At 35.5% G+C, this 17,378-nt stretch overlaps 1 protein-coding gene and 1 pseudogene across 10 annotated transcripts in view; one reads left to right on the top strand and one right to left on the bottom strand.

Moving 5' to 3' along the window:
* Zc3h6 (zinc finger CCCH-type containing 6) overlaps positions 1-17,378 on the top strand; it is a 69,268-nt gene that overhangs the window by 31,742 nt on the left and 20,148 nt on the right. For 8 of the 10 annotated variants that reach the window (XM_078028289.1, XM_078028296.1, XM_078028294.1 and 5 more), the window contains one exon: positions 15,899-16,175. In XM_078028289.1, coding sequence (XP_077884415.1) covers positions 15,899-16,175 — 277 coding nt within the window. Of the gene's footprint in view, positions 1-3,454; positions 3,578-15,898; positions 16,176-17,378 lie in introns of all 10 variants that reach the window. The other 2 variants (XM_078028287.1, XM_078028288.1) reach the window with 1 other exon arrangement.
* Positions 8,883-12,123, bottom strand: LOC144369493 (akirin-1 pseudogene; annotated as a pseudogene).

The following is a 17,378-nucleotide window of genomic DNA, read 5'->3' as shown; positions in this document are numbered from 1 at the left end:
CTATAACTTTTGTTAGACACATACTAGGAAATTGTACTAGTATGCTTTTTTTTGTTTGCAGTCTAGGACTCTACTATTGGTTGCTGTGGAAGAGTATTTTGGTTACACAAGGTTACTAGAAGGTCACACAAGCTCAGGGTAGGAAGGCAGAGAAGACTATCCTGATGTCAGTGCCTGCCTCTTCCTCAGGGGACACTCTTGCTAGTCCCTGGTCTCTTTACCTTTGGTCAACTTAATAAACTTCCTCCTTATAAGATTTGTTTGTTTATTTGTCTTAACTTTTCAACTAGTCTGAACTAGTCAGGTAATACATAAAAAATTGTTGGCTAATGTTATGGTAAAAACTTTGATGAAAGAAGAAGGAAAATGCATAATTCTGACTTGATTGTATTTGGTGAGATTAGGGGGACATATCATAAACATAAAACAATTATCATCCAGATATGGTGGTGCACACAAAATAATGCCAGTAATTTGGGAGGCTGAGGCAAGAGGATGGTAAGTTTGAGCCTTGACAATTTAGACCCTATTTCAAAGTGAAAAATATAAAGGGCTAGAGATATAGCTCAGTGGTAGAGCACCCTTGTGTTCAATGCCCGTTATCACAAAAAACAAATCAAACAGTGTATAATGTGCTAACTCCCATGGCATAGAGATATCGGGAAGACATCTGGGGCTGGGGATGTGGCTCAAGCGGTGGCGCGCTCGCCTGGTATGCGTGCGACCCGGGTTCAATCCTTAGCACCACATACCAACAAAGATGTTGTGTCCACCGAGAACTGAAAAATAAATATTAAAAATTCTCTCTCTCTGTCTCTCTGTCTCTCTCCTCTCTCACTCTCTCTTAAAAAAAAAAAAAGACATCTGGCATTGTGCTAATCGTTTGGTTCAGAACGTGCGCCTGCACATGAGCACGCACTACAATAAGAAAAGGAAGACAGTAATAAGAATTGGAGTTGATGTTGTAAAATGAGATTTCAAAGGGAGAGAAAGGAGAAACTACTTCCAGTGATGAGGAAGTACTAGCCAGACCAGATTTTGCAGGAGCATTTTATATATGAAGGAGTCCTCGAGGAGAAGAGCTAGATTGAGACATGTTCTCATTGTAAAGGAGGCAGAACTTAAGGAGGTAGATAAATTTTGAGATCTTGGAAAACAAACACAGAGCTGCCTGGTATTGATGTGCTAGTCTGAGGGAAGCACTTCAGATGAGAAGGCATGTTACACAATGGCCATTTTGGGAAAGTTAATCATGCAGGGTGGACTGGATGTCTGAGAGATGTAAGGCAGACAGTCCAGGAGACATTTTTTTCAGTTTGTTGAATTTAGTACAGAATACATTTTCTTTTATCTTTTATTCCTATTTTTTTGGGGGTATACTAGGAATTTAACCCAGAGTACTTTTATCACTGAGCCACATCCCCAACTCTTTTTATTTTCTTTTATTTTGAGACAGGGTCTTGCTAAGTTAGTGAAACTGGCCTCAAACTTACTATCCTCCTGCCTCAGCTTCCTCAGTTGCTGGGATTACAGGTATCCAACTGACTATTAATCATACTATTATTATAGTATACTATATTGTGTTACAAAGTAAGATGAAGGTAATTATTTAAAAATTAAATAATGACTTACTAGAGTAACTAGTGTTAATTAACATTTTAGTATATTTCTTTCCAGTTATTTTTCTGTTTCCTTGATATTGGAAATAATATGGTTTATTTTATATTTGCATTTTACTTAATATCATAAGGCAAACATTTTGTTACAGTATTATAAAATTTTCCAAAATATTTTCATCAATTGCTGTGTGCTATACTTCCTTCAGTAAGTATATTTTGTTAGATGGAAGTTTGTGATAAATCTTCAAAGACAAGTAAGATTGTCCAAAGAGGCACAGAAAATACCAAAGCAAAAAAGTGTGAAAAGGGTAGTCTGTTTAGAGGAAGTCATTTAAGTTCTTAAATTCTTTCTGTTACTATTTGAATACTTTCGGAGTCATTGTGTGGCTTGCATGTTAGTCCTTGAATTGTATGTCATTTGCCCTCCTTACTCATCATGAGGTGACATGATGTTAAGAGTTCTGTAGAGCCAGATGTAGTGGCGCACACTGTAATCTCAGCGGCTCAGGAGGATGAGATAGGAGGATCTTGAGTTCAAAACCCGCCTCAGCAACAGCAAGGGGCTAAGCAACTCAGTGAGACCTTGTCTCTAAATAAAATATAAAATAGGGCTGGAGATGTGGCTCGGTGGTCGAGTGCCCCTGAATTCAATCCCCAGTACCAAAAAAAAAAAAAAAAAGAGTTTTGTGGAAAACATAGTAATTTAGACCTTAAACTTTAGTACTTACCAACTAAATATATAGAAAGAACTAATTCACCTGTGTTTTATAGGTAAAATCACAAAAGTTAAAGCAGTAGTTTCAAATATTTAAACGAATAACTAAAACAATATTCTCACCACAAAAAAAGGAAGGATAGGTACTAGGCATATAGCAGCTCAATTGCAGAACTTGTGCTTAGCATGTGCCAAGCCCTAGGTTGGATTCCCAGCACTCTCACCAAAAGGAGGTATAAAAGGAAACACAAAAATTCTCAAAAAAGTACACCATATCACTTATCAAGTCAACAAAGAGAAAACTAAAGTGAGTGAAGAAAGTAGATTGTTTTTTCTAAAAGAATATTTAAGAATGGAATGGAGCAAAATAGATTCTTCCTCTGTAAGAGCATCAGAGATTAATTTACTTACAAAGAATTTCATTGCTTTTGTACTATACCCACATGCTGAGAATTCAGGAATGAGGACATACATGCTTAGTGTCTGCATGCTGTAAACTTTGAGAACTTTTTAAGAGGGTACTCAACTTGCAAAGGTAAGTATTTTGACCAGATATAAGAGATTTGGTGACTTTTGGAAATTGCATTCAGACTTGAAAACTGTTTTCCATCATAATCAACTGTTGCTTTCATTTCACTTTTGGTTAATTTTATGGGCTAGGTTTATTTCATATATGTGATTTGCAGTGTTTTGATATCTTCATTTTAGTGTACTCACACATTAGAATAAGAACTGTAAAGGCATTTTACATAGAAATAAATTAATGCATTTCCTACTTGTGTTCTGTGACCTCTTTTGGTTATGAGGAACCAGTTTTACTTCCTTTAAGATTAGCTTAAGTATAAGATAATTTTAGAGCCCAAATGACTTCTGTTTGAAGTCCTTGGGCCAAAGGGATGATGAAAAAAATACTTTTATAAACAGAAGAAGAAATACTTTTCCCCAGAAAATCTCAGAGAAGTTGGGGTGCTGGTGGCCTGTGGAAAAGACTTTTCAGTTATACTTAAGAGTCTACCAGAACACTATGACCTACTTGTTGGCACATCTGGCTAAAGCTTATATGTTAATTATTAAATTTTCTTCTTTTTGCAAATGTAACACATTTTTTCCTTCTCTTTAGCATAATTCCCCATCTAGTGATGATAGTTCAGACTACAGTCTTGATTCAGATGTGGAACATACAGAAAGTTCTCACAAAAAAAGAACTGGTTTCTACAGGGATTATGACATTCCATTTTCTCAGGTATTGCCTTTTTTTTGTGATAAAACATAGATGACCTAAAATATACAATTTTAATCATTTAAGTGTAAAATTTAGTGGTGTTCAGTATAATTCACAATGTTGTTTAATAATCATCACCACTATCCATCTGCAGAACTTTTTGATCATCCTAAGTGGAAATTCTATACCCATTAACCAATTCCCCCTTGCTTCCAGCCCTGAAAACCACTATTTTAACTGTATGGATTTACCTGATATATATATATATATATATATACATATGTGTATATATATATATATATATATGAAATCTTACAGTATTTAACCATTTCTGTCTGGCTTTATTCACTTAGCATATTTTCAAGGTCCATCCATGTTTTAGCATGTATCAAAATTTCATTCTTTTTAAAGGCAAATAATATTGTGAGTATATAATATAACATTTGGTTTATCCATTCATCTATCAATGGACAATTGTTTTCAGCTTTTGGCTATTGTGAGTCATTGCTGCTTATGAACATGTAGGTAGAAATTCCCTTCAGACTTTCAGTTCATTGGGGTGTGTACCTATACATAGGAGTGTAATTGCTGGATCATATGGTTATTCTTTTATTTCTTATTCTTTTTTTAGTTACACATGACAATAGAATGTATTTTGACATATCATACATATGGGAAGTATAACTTTCCATTATTGGTGGAAGTTACATTGGTTGTTTATTCTTATAGGAATGCAGGAAAGTTAGGTTCAATTCATTCTACTGTCTTTTCCATTCCCAACCCCCCTTTTCTTCTCCTCCCCCTATTCCCCGCGTTCAATCCAGTGAACCTCCACTGCCCACCCTCACCAGCCTTTTGTGAGTCAGCATCCACATATCAGAAAGAACATTCAGCTTTTGGTGTTTTGAGATTGGCTTATTTCACTTAGCAGTTCTAGTTCCACCCATTTACTAGCAAATACCATAATTTTATTTTTCTTTATGGCTGACTAATATTCATTGTGTGAATGTACCACATTTTTTTTATGCATTTATCTATTGAAAGGCACCTAGGTTGGTTCCATAGTTTAGCTATTGTGAATTGAGCTTCTGTGAATATTGATGTGGCTATAGTATGATGATTTTTAGTCTTTTGGGTGTATGCTGAGGAGTGGGATAACTGAGTCAAATGGTGGTTCTATTCCAAGTTTTCTAAGGAATCTCCATACTGCTTTCCAGAGTGATTGCACCAATTTGCAGTCCCAGCAACAATATATGAGAGTACCCTTTTCACTACATCCTTGCCAACATTTATTGTTACTTGTATTCTTGATAGTTGCCATTCTGATGGGAATGAAATGAAATCTCAGTGTAGTTTTTTTTTTTTTTTGAGGGGGGAAGGGCTATTTTTTAAATTTGTTCTAATTAGTTACACATGACAGCAGAATGTATTTCGATTCATTGTATACAACTGGAGCACAACTTTTTTATTTCTCAGGTTATACACAATGTAGATTTCTACAATTATACATGTACCTAAGGTAATGATATCTATATTATTCTCTCATCTTTCTTACCCCCAATCCTTCCCCCCCCACCCTTTGCCTAACCTAAAATTCCTCCATTCTTTCTAGGCTCTCCCTGCCCCATTATGGATCAGCATCCATTTATCTGAGAAAACATTTGACCTATGGTTTTTTGGGATTGGCTTTCTTTGCTTAGTATGATATTTTCTGACTCCATCCATTTACCATCAGATGTCATGATTTTATTCTCTTTTAATGCTGAAAAATATTCCATTGTGTGTATATACCAGTTTCTTTATCCAGTCATCTCTTGAAGGGCATCTAGGTTGGTTCCACAGCTTAGCTATTGTGAATTGAACTGCTATAAACATTGATGTGGCTGTGTTTCACTATAGTATTGCTGATTTTAAGTCCTTTGGGTATAGACCAAAGAGTGGCATAGCTGGGTCAAATGGTTGGATTGACCAATCATTTGGTTCCATTCCAAGTTTTCTAAGGAATCTCCATACTGTTTTCCAAAGTGATTGCACTAATTTTTAGTTCCACCAGCAATGTATGGATGTGCTTTTCCCCCACATCCTCACCAACAGTTATTGTTGCTCATAATCTTGATAACTGTCATTTTATCTCACTGGAGTGAGATGAAATCTTAAAGTAGTTTTGATTTGCATTTCTCTAATTACTAGAGATGTTGAACATTTTTTTCAAATATTTGTTGATTGATTGTATATCTTCTTCTGAGAAGGGTCTGTTCAATTCTTTAGCCCATTTATTGATTAAGTTATTATTATTTTTTGGTGTTAAGTTTTCTGAGTTCTTTATATATCCTGGAAATTGCTGCTGTATCTAATATGCATGTGGTAAAGATTTTCTTCCACTCTGTAGGCTCTGTCTTCACATTATTGTTTCCTTTGCTGAGAAGAAACTTTTTAGTATAATACTATTTATTGATTCTTTTTTAAAAAAATTTTTTAGTTATACATGGGCACAATGTCTTTATTTTGTTTATTTATTTTTATGTGGTGCTGAGGATCGAACCTAGGGTCTCACATGTGCAAGGCGAGCACTCTACCATTCAGCCACAACCCCAGCCCCTGATTTTTTTTAATGGTTTTATTTTATTTGTTTATGTGGTGCCCAGGGATTGAACCCAGTGCCTCACACATGCTAGGCAAGTTCTCTACCACTGAGCCACAACTCTGGCCCCACCATTTATTGATTCTTGATTTTAATTCTTGCTCTTTAGGAGCCTTGTTGAGGAATTCAGATCCTAAGCAGACATGATGAAGATTTGGACCTACTTTTTCTTTTTCATTTTTTTTTTAACATCATTGTAGATGGGCAGCATGCCTTTATTTAATTAATTTATTTATTTTTAATGTGGTGCTGAGGATCAAACCCAGTGCCTCACACATGCTGGGTAAGTGCTCTGCGACTGAGCCCCAGCCCCAGACCCCTACTTTTTCTTGTAGTAGGCACAGGGTCGCTGGTCTAATGCCTAGGCCCTTGATCCACTTTGAGTTGAGGTTAGTGCATGTTGAGAGATAAGGCTCTATTCATTTTTTTTTTAATTTGTGGTGCTGGGGATTGAACCCAGGGCCTTGTGCATGCAAGGCAAGCACTCTACCAACTGAGCTATATCCCCAGCCCTTCTAACTTCATTTTATTACAAATGGATTTCCAGTTTCCCTAGCACCATTTGTTGAAGAGGCTATCTTTTCTCCAATGTGTGTTTATGGAACCTCTTGTCTAGTATGAGATACTGTATTTATGTGGGGTTGTCTCTGTGTTTGGAGAATCTTTGCATCTTATAAGGTCTTCTTTAATGTCTTTGGTATTCTGTAGTTTTCATTGTATAGGTCTTTACCTCTTTTGTTAGATTTATTCCCAACTATTTTATATTCTTTAAGGCTATTATGAATGGGATCATTTTCCTAATTTCTCTTTCAATTGACTCATCACTTATAATACTCATAAATCAATTGCATTCCTATATATATAGGAATGCAATTGATTTATGAGTATTAATTTTATATTCTGCTAATTTGCTGAATTCATTTATGAGTTCTAGATGTTTTCTGGTGGGGGTTTTTTGGGTCTTCTAAATATAGAGTCATGTCATCAGCAAATAGGGATAGTTTGAATTCTTCTTTCCTATATGTATCCCTTTAATTTCTTTTTTCTAATTGCTCTGGTTAGAGTTTCCAAGAATAGAAGTGATAAAAGAGGGCGGCATCCCTGTCTTGTTCCAGTTTTTAAATGGAATGCTTTAAATTTTTCTCCATTTAGAATGATGTTGGCCTTGGGTTTAGCATATATAGCTTTTACAATGTTGAGATGTTTCTGTTATCCCTAGTTTTTCTAGTGTTTTGAGCATGAACTGATGCTGTATTTTGTTAAGTGCTATTTCTGCATCTTTTAAGACAATCATGTGATTCTTGTCTTTAAGTCTATTGATGTGATGAATTATATTTATTGATTTCCGTACATTGAACGAACTTTGCATCCCTGGGATGAACCTCACTTAATCATGGTGTACTATCTTTTAAATATGTTTTTGCATTTTATTTGCCAGTATTTTATTAAGAATTTTTGCATATATGTTCATCAGGGATGTTGGTCTGAAATTTTCTTTCCTTGATGTGTCTTAGTCTGGTTTGGTATCAGGGTGATACTAGCTTCATAGGATAAGTTTGGAAGGGTTCCCTCCTTTTCTGTTTCATGGAATAATTTGAGAAGAATTGGTGTTCTTCTTTGAAGGTCTGGTAGAACTCAGCTGAGAATCTGTCTGGTTCTGGGCTTTTCTTTCTTGGTAGGCTTTTGATGGTGTCTTCAGTTTTGTTGCTTAAAGTTGATCTGTCTTACTGATTTAGTTTGGGTAGGTCATATGTCTCTAGAAATTTGTTGATATCGTCAAGATTTTCTATTAAGAGTATAAATTTTCAAAATAGGTTTTGATTATCATCTGTATTTCAGTAGTGTCTGTTGTAATAATTCCTTTTTTATCACAAATTTTAATAAGTTGAGTTTTCTCTCTCTCTTTGTTAGTTTGGCTAAGGGTTTATCAATTTTATTGATTTTTCTTTTCAAAGAACCAACTTTTTTGGTCAGTCTTTTGGATTGTTTCTTTTGTTTCAATTTTATCTATTGATTTTAATTATTTCCTGTTTTCTACTGGTTTTGGTGTTGCTTTCTCCTTTTTCTAGGGCTTTGGTTATTTATTTGTTGACTTTCTATTCTTTTAATGCATGAGCTCAATGCCATGAACTTTCCTCTTAGCACTGCCTTCATAGTGTCCCAGAGATTTTGATATGTTGTACGGGTGTTCTCCTTTACCTCTAAGGATTTTTTATTATGTCGCTAATAATTTTTGCTATCCAGTAATCATTCAATAGCATATTATTTAGTTTCCAGTGTGAGAGTAGATTTTATTTTTAATTTTATCATTGATTTCTAATTTCGTTCTATTATAATCTGATAGGATGCAAAGTATTATCTCTGTTTTTTTTTTAAACAAATAGCTTAAGTATTTTATTTGCAACTAAGCTTGTTAATACTATATAATGAAAATGTACAAAGAATAATGTTGCAGTTTTTGGTTAGATTTAAGTCAGACATTCATTAATAAGGAATCTTCGAATGTGAATATTCCAAAAATTTCTCTAAGCCATCTGATCGGAACAACTGTCTCTGAATATTACCTTACTTTGGAAGGTATTGGTATACATTTGAATTAAACTCAAACATTTTCAAAATAAGCCATAATTAAAAAAACCATTCCATGTTCAAACTAAAACAATTTTAATAGAACTTTCCTTTCCAGAAACAATAAAGGAAACAAGGCATTTTGTAAAATGTGGTCCTGAACAAGTCACAGTAAAAAATAAATGTATACTTAACTCCACCTCCTCAAAACAGAGGCTACTTTCTGCTCTGCAGCCTTGGAAACAAGGTGAAGAACAGCCTATAAGCAACTTCGGGTAAGGGGTTGCCAAAACAAAGCTCAAGCAGTTGAACATGGACACCTCAGAAGAATTTGGGGGAACCTGACCAAAGAATCTGAATTGTATTTTTAATAACTAATACAAAGGTGAAGTGGTTCCTCCCAAGTAGCAGTGCTGCTGGGGCCTGGCCCAGTCCCTTGCTCACCTATTCTATGCTCCCGAGCAAACCCCAATGCTTCTGCTCCAAGAGAGACTGTTTCCCTTTAGAGGTTCAGTGTCCAGGGAGCTCTTTGATTGTATGAATGAGGTGAGCAGCAACTCCACGGGGTATTTTAAGGCTTGGAGTCAAAGATTTTTTTTTTCCTAACACAACTAGGTAGAGTCCATGTGTCAATGGCCTGTCTCCAGTTTGTTCTAACTTCTTACCACACATTTGTAGATCTAGGACCGAAGACCTTTGCTATATCATCATAATCACATCTAATGTCCATCCTAACTTATGATTCCTATTCTGTGCCTGGAAACAGTCCCTGTATTTAACAATAATACCTACACATAAAACAATCCACTGTTACAACTTATATGGTCACAAAACATTAATGATCTTCGATAGACCAAGCAAATGTTTTTAATCATAATTGTCATGCATCAAATTCACAGCCAGAATCCCCAAGATCAAAAAAAAAATTTGCACAATACAAATAATAACTTAAAATATACATACACACACATACACACATGCTCACACACACTTCTTACAGAATTGTGCTTGGGGAAACTCCATTTGTTGAGTGGCACTGAAGGCATATTTTGCTAAACTGCTGCTCCAGGTATTTTTGTTTGGAAAATCTATTACAGTAGGGCACAGCTGTTTATTGGATGAGCAGAAAAGAAAGATATGCTTGTGGCAACCAGAAAGTTTTAAGGTCTTTTAAGTTGTATAAAATGGACCTGCAGAAACGTTTAAGTGTTCTCAGGATGCAAAGTTTTGGAGCTGAAATGTGATATCAAACCAGTTGCAAAAAGTGTACAGCAGCCATCTCTTGAGGTCAAACCTGGTACCCAGATAATGCAAGAAAGCTTCAGGATATATAGCTTGTTGGTCTTGTCCCATATCGCCGCATATCTGATCATGTGTGAATTTCACAAAAGATTCATACTGTTCTGCTAGTTTGGTGTTGAGGATTTGCTCATACTCCTCCCGAATTTTATCTTCATAGTCTTTTAAAAGCCTCTCACATATTATTCCAATTTGTCGAAGGGTAAAGGTGGGCTGGTCCTTCTTCATCCAGGAGGAACCTGGAGAACTAGGTGCTGTGAGCGCTGAGGAGTGAGGCTGGCTTTCTGAAGTACAAGCTTCACTCTGATTGAGAACAACTTCTAAATGTCTCCACCTCTGATAACGACTATATTCTTGCTTTATGTTCTGAAAAATTTGCTCCGGAGTTGGAAGGCGCCGCTGGCTGCAGGGCGGGGCGGGCTGCTGGAGAGTCGGCGGCGGGGTCTGCGTCTGAAGCGGTGGCGGCGGCTCCGCCTCCGGGGGCCTGAGGCCTGGAGTGGGGCCGGGCAGAGGGGCGCAGCGCCGCCGCTTGGGAAACCGGGGCTTAGCAGCGCCGCCTGGAACTCCATGGGCCGCTTCAGCGTGGCCCCACAGGGCCAGGGACCAGGGGCGGCTGCTGCGGCCCAAGCTCCAGCTCCTCCTCGGGGCTTGCAAGCCAAGCCCTATCACTGGTTTTTTTTTTTTTTTTTTATATTTGCTAATTGTTGCTTTGTGGACTAAGATATGATCTGTTTTGGAGAAGGATCCATGTGCTGCTGAGAAGAAAGTGTATTCAGTCATTGGATATTTAGTCATTGATGGATGAAATATTCTATATATATCTGTTAAGTCTTAATTATATATATATATGATAAATTTAGGACATTTACTATATATATATTTAGTTCTATCGCTTCTTTATTTAGTTTTTGTTTGGAGGATCTATCCAGTGGTGACAGAGGTGCGTTAAAGTCACCCAGTATTAATGTGTTGTGGTCTGTTTGCTTCTTGAAATTGAGAAGGATTTTTCTGATGTATGTAGATGCTTCATTCTTTGGGGCACAAATATTTATGATGGTTATGTCTGGTTGATGTATAGTTCCCTTAAGCACCATGAAATGTCCTTTTTTGTCCCTTCTGATTAACTTTGGCTTAAAGTCCATCATATCTGATATGATGATAGAAACCCCTACTTGTGGGGCTGCAGTTGTGGCTCAGCGGTAGAGCACTAACCTAATGTGTGTAATGCCCTGGATTTGATTCTCAGCACCACATAAAATAAATAAATAAAATAAAGCTATTAAAAAAAAGAAAGAAAGAAACCCCTGCTTGTTTATGAGATCTATGTGAATGATGTTTTTCTCATCCTTTTACTTTCAGTCTGTGTATGACTTTGCCCATGAGGTGAGTCTCTTGGAGACAGCATATTGTTGGGTCTTGTTTTTAATCCAATCTGCCAGTCTGTGTCTTTTGATTGATAAATTTAGGACATTTACTATCAATGTTATTATTGAGATATGATTTTTATTCCCTGTCATTTTAATTTATTTCTGGTTTTTAATTTGAATTAGTTTCTCCAGTGACTCACTGTTCTTTTAATGTAGTTCCTCCCTTTTCAGGTTTTCACTTTTATTTTTCATTTCTTCTTCATGAAATGTCTTACTATGTTTTGCAGTGCAGGCTTTTTAGTTGTGAATTCTTTTAACTTGTTTATCATGGAAAGTTTATATTTTATTTCATCATCAATTCTTTATTTTTTTTAGAGAGAATTTTTTTAATATTTTTTTTTTTTAGTTTTTCAGTGGGCACATCTTTATTTTACTTTTTTTTTTTTTAATGTAGTGCTGAGGATTGAACCCAGTGCCCCGCGCATGCGAGATGAGCGCGATACCACTTGAGCCACATCCCCAGCCCATCATCAATTCTTAAGCTTAATTTTGCTGAGCATAGTATTCTTGGCAGGTATCCATTTTCCTTCAGAGCTTGGTATATATTATTCTAAGACCTCCTAGCTTTAAGGATCTGGGTTGAGAGATCATCTGAGGTCCAGATTGGTTTCCCTTTAAATGTTACCTGTCATTTTTCTCTGGAAACCTTTAAAATTTTATCCTCATTCTGTATGTTAGGCATTATCATAATGATGTGCCTTTGTGTGGGTCTGTTGTAATTTTGCATATTTGGGGTCCTGTAAGCCTCCTAGCTTTGATTTTTCATTTCATTCTTTAGTTTGGGAAATTTTCTGATATTATTTCATTGAAAAGATTGTACATTCCTTTTTTTTTTTTGTATCTCTGAGCTTTCATTTATCTTAATAAATTTTACATTTGTTCTTTTTGGGTTATCTCATATTTCTAGGAAGTTCTGTTCATAGTCTCTTAACATCATTTCTCCATGGTCAACCTTGTTTTCAAGATTATATATTTTGTCTTCATTCCCTGAAATTCTGTCTTTCAAGTAATCTAGTCTGTTGGTGATGCTTTCAATTGAATTTTTAATTTCAAGGATTTCTGCTTGTTTTTTCCCCAGAATTTCTCTTTATTGAAGTAATCTTTCACTTCCTGTATTTTCTATTTCTCTCTGTATATTGTCCTTTACTTCACAGATCAATTTAACTATGTACATTCTAAATTTCTTTCTATGATATTTTTTATACTTTGGTATGGATGGATTCTGTTATTAGAATATCTTGGGTTTTTTGGGATGATTTGTTCCCTTGTTTTTTATTGTTGTTTGTGTGGCTACCCATCTAACAGTATGGATCTGTTAGTGTCCCTGAGGGTTTCTAGTACCTCACTGTTTAGGGGGAGACAAATAATAACAACAAACAAAGCAAACAATATACAGTATTAAACCAAATAGTTGCTGCTATGGCATCTAGACTATTAATTGTGACAGTAAACAAATTATATGATCATTTATTGCCTACAATAAAAATAGCAATTTTGCAAAAGCATTTATAATTTTAAATGATGGACAAGGAGAGAACAGAAGTGATATAGGATGTGATGAAGGAGGGAGGACTGGAGAAGATAGAAGTAAAAAATTAAAGGAAAACTGAAAGTAACAACAATGGAAATTGGCTGTTAGTGTAAGAAAAGAGTGAAAGAGAATCAAGGAAAACAGGTCAGAGAGAAATAAAGTAAAAATTTAAAAAAATTAAAAATAAAAGATATAAAACAAAACTAAAATATACTAATCAAACATCCTAATCCTTGACAGAGTGATCCATGAAAAATAACTGGCTTCAAAAATGCTAGAAATGGAAAAAAAATGAGTATTTATAAATATCTATGAACCATTAAGGTCACAATTAAACAGAGGGGGGGGGGAGAGAGAGAGAGAGAGAGAGAGAGAGAGAGATATCTCAATGAACAGTTAAAAAAATTTCTTTCTGTTGCAGTTTAAAAGATTTTCAGCTTCTCATCCATTTTAGGTGGGGTCATCTGTAGTATGATGCTCCACCCTCCAGACTGCTAGAGAGAGGTAATCCTGTAGGTGGGATTCCTGGAGGCAGGGTTTATGCTAAGGTGGGCTCCAGCCCTTTGTTGAATGTCACTTGGTCTGGAGATTTTAAATCAGCACACCTCCAAGGCCGAGTAATTGCCTATCCATGCTGGAAGACTATACTCCTGGGATCTACTCCTATGGTAAGAGACCCAATTCTTAGTCCCTTATGCAAAATGGATCCTTCCTTTGTGCTCCACAGGCCACTTGGAAAGATGGTGGCTCCTTCCCACATTAGGATGTTGTGCAGTGCACCTCTCAGTTTAGTCAGACAGTGTCCCTGATCTCAGTGCTCCCTAAAATGCAAGTTCCTTTAATTCCCTTATCACTCTACTGTGCTGTAGAGGGACTTCTCTGGCTGGTGCTTCTGACCCAGCCACAGGAGTGACTGTGCTGCTGGGGATTTCTCCTTATTTTATTATATCCAACCTCCTGAGTCCCTGATCTGCCTTGAATATCCAGTTTTTAATTCTAATTAAGTTCCCCCACCCTTTTTAAAATTTATCCACCTTGCTGACCATTAGTAATGTAAACTTCTCCACATCCTTGCCAAAACTGTGATCACTTGTTATTTCCTTTTTTTAATTTGGAAACTGGTTGTGGTTTTGAGGTACCGCCTTTTAAAGGAAAAAATAAAACTTTCAAAAATTTTATTTTTATGGTATTTTGAAAAATGTCTTTCAGGGGTATGCTGCAAATTCTAAATCCTTGAAAATAAAGAATATATTGTATATTTGTTTGCTAGTGTTGCCGTATATGCTGGGACTGGTCACAGTCTGAAAGCTGGAAGTCCAAGTTCAAGGTGCCAACAGGATTGGTTTCCTCTGAGGACACAGGGGAAGGGTGTGTTCTCAGCCTCTTCCCTTGGTCTGGAGATGGACACCTTCTCGCTGCTTTGGCTTTGTGTGATCTTCCCTCTGTGCACAAGCATACCAAGGTGTCTGTGTCTAGATTTCCTCCTCTTATAAGGACACCAGTTAAATTGGATTCGATTCCATTCTTAAAGTCACATTGTTTTAATTACTTCTTTAAAGGCCCTGCCTCCCAAAATAGTCATATTCTGAGGTAGTGGGGGTTAGGGATTCCACATGAGAATTTTGGGGAGACAGTTTAACTTATAGCATGTCACAGTACTTTATCATATGTAATTAGAAAATAGGGCAGAATTAAATTTTGAAGATAGGTGACATCAGCCTCTTTAAGTTCAAAAATTATTTGAAATGTTTTAAATGAAACAATTTGAAACAATGTGATTTTATATCTTAAATCTATTGTGTCATACAAAGTCTTCATTATAAAAATTAATTTTGTGTTAGGAAAGTAATGATGCCATTACTTTTATTTATAAAAGCTCTATTCTTTCTCCTAATTTGATGTTGCTAATCGCTTGTTAGTTTAGAAACCAAATTACTAGTTTGTTAGGGTTATTTCTGTATTTTCTCTATGCCTGCTTTATAGTTGAGGTTGCTAAGTTTTATTAAATTGTCTTCATTTAAAAATTGAAAAACATTATGTTTTTAGGTAAAGTTAGGTAAATATTAGAATATATATCACATTTAAAATTCATTAATCTAAAGATGATGCATGGTCTGGTCTTTTCTAGATCTTCAAGTTGTAATGTTGTACAATTTTTATTGCTTATTAAAAATTGTCAGGATGTGATAGAATTAATAAAAATACTGACATGAAAGAGATAGACTTGAACATTATTATTAAATAAACTTATAGTACTAAATTGTACTTTTTGTTTGTTTTCCTAAGCTTTAGTAAGGAAGCAATAAAATGAATGCTTGTTACAATGAACAGTTTCTAATGATGAGCTTTCTCACCATTAGGGAAAGTTCTGTTTTTCTATTAGACCTTAGATAAACATTTTCCAAAATTTTCCACACATACAGTTTTCTATTAAGCATAATGTCATTTGAGAATTTTTCAGTGCCAAGAGAATATGTACATATTTTGCTATACCTCCCTCAAGTGATTTTACTATCTTTTCCTAATTTTCAAAAGTCCTTTTCTTTCTTTCTTACTTTCTTTCTTTTTTTTTTTTTTGAGAAAGAATTTGTGTATGGTGATGTGGATTTTAGGTATTCCTGTGCATATGGATATTGAGACATAGAACATGGAAAATAAAAGCTAAAGAAGGAAGACCATACCATTTAATATCATCAGAGTTGCATTTAGCCTTCTGAATTTCGTGTTAAATAGTGTCAGAGGGAAATACGAATCAAGAAACAGAATTAATAACTGTCTTTTCTCCCAATTTGCTGGGGAGAAAAGACATCATGTGTTACTGTCAATTGCTATATATAACTGAAAAATTCATATAATGCTTGTCCATCTTCACTTAGCATGGACATATATCAGGAAGCTACATGACCTCAAAGAAGGATCAACATAACAAGAAGTTTAAAAGTAAAGAGTATGACGAGTACAGTGCCTACAGTGATGACAACTTTGGTAGCTACAGTGATGACAACTTTGGTAGCTACAGTCAGGAAACAGAGGAAGATTTTGCCAATCAGCTGAAACAGTACAGACAAGCTAAAGAAACCTCAAGTACTTCTTTAGGGTCATCATTTTCTAAAGAATCAGGGAAAAAAACAAGACTGAAAGGAGCTCAGCAAGGTAAGTCTGAAATTAGTCTTTTAGAATATGAGAGCCTTACTGAAACAGCAAGGTGTAGATTAAAAATTGAGAAATGTTTTAGCCTTTGTCAAGATTTGCTAATTCTTATGATACTCAGATCCATTTTCCTTTTTATGTAAGCCTTCAGGCTACAAATCAATCTGTATGATATCTTAATATTTCAACTATAAAGATGTTCTAATAATTTAAAAGTATAAACATATAATGAAACTTTCTTATATTCTCTCCTTCTATTTGATATTATCTTTGTTAACCTATGTGTTATTTATATTTTAGACCAATAAAGACAATACTGGGAAGTGTAAATATGGTGATCATCTTTGCTAGGTAGATGTACATGGTGCTATGAAGCCTTTAAGATTGAAAATATGAACATAATCTAAGAAATTTTTGCAGTGATCACCAGTTTATCACTATATTGAAGTATCTGGTCCCTGGAGAGACCAGTACAAGTTGGTAGCTTGGTAGCTGGAGACAATAGATGAAGAAACTTTAGGTCATGCAAGGCTTAAATCAGCTTTAAAGTACTGGCTAGTTAAACTGGGCATGGTGGTGCATGCCTATAATCCTAGCAGTTCAGAACACTAAGGTAAGAGGATCATAAGTTCCTGGCCAGTCTGGGCAACTTAGTGAAAACTTGACTCAAAATAAAAAGGACCAGGGATGTAGCTCAGTGGTAGAGTGACCCTTGGTTCAAGCCTTAGTACTGAAAAAAAATAAACACAAAAAAAGTTTCAGCTTGTTGATCTATCTGCTTCAAGAAAACTAGAGCAAGACGAGGCTGAGGTGAAGTAGTGATCTGCTTATCTTTGAATAAAGGAGTCAGTTATGAATAAATTTGATTATTTCTATGGCTTTGTTTTTTCTTGATTTTTCTAGCAAAATTCCTTTGAAAAATATGAATCAAGGCTTAGTTGATTTAAAGGGAAAGGAATTTATCTACATGCAGGCTATCTTAACAGATCAATGTGTCTCTGGAGTCCATTTGTAGCAATCTCACTTGGGAAGATGAGTAACATGGAGAAAACTCTTTCATCACTTTCATACGGGTTTTTTCCTTTCAAGCTCTTCCTTCTTTGTCCTTTTAAAGAACTGAGCATTTCTGTTTTTTTTTTCTTCTTCCATGTCTTCTCCTTTAAGTTGTGAAAACAATATATGGTCAATGCAGAAAACTGTTCTTGT

The sequence above is a fragment of the Ictidomys tridecemlineatus genome, chromosome 12, assembly GCF_052094955.1.
Source record: "Ictidomys tridecemlineatus isolate mIctTri1 chromosome 12, mIctTri1.hap1, whole genome shotgun sequence".
NCBI lineage: Eukaryota > Metazoa > Chordata > Mammalia > Rodentia > Sciuridae > Ictidomys > Ictidomys tridecemlineatus.
The sequence above is the reverse complement of the archived record's forward strand: the minus strand, read 5'-3'. Positions and strand labels throughout refer to the sequence as shown.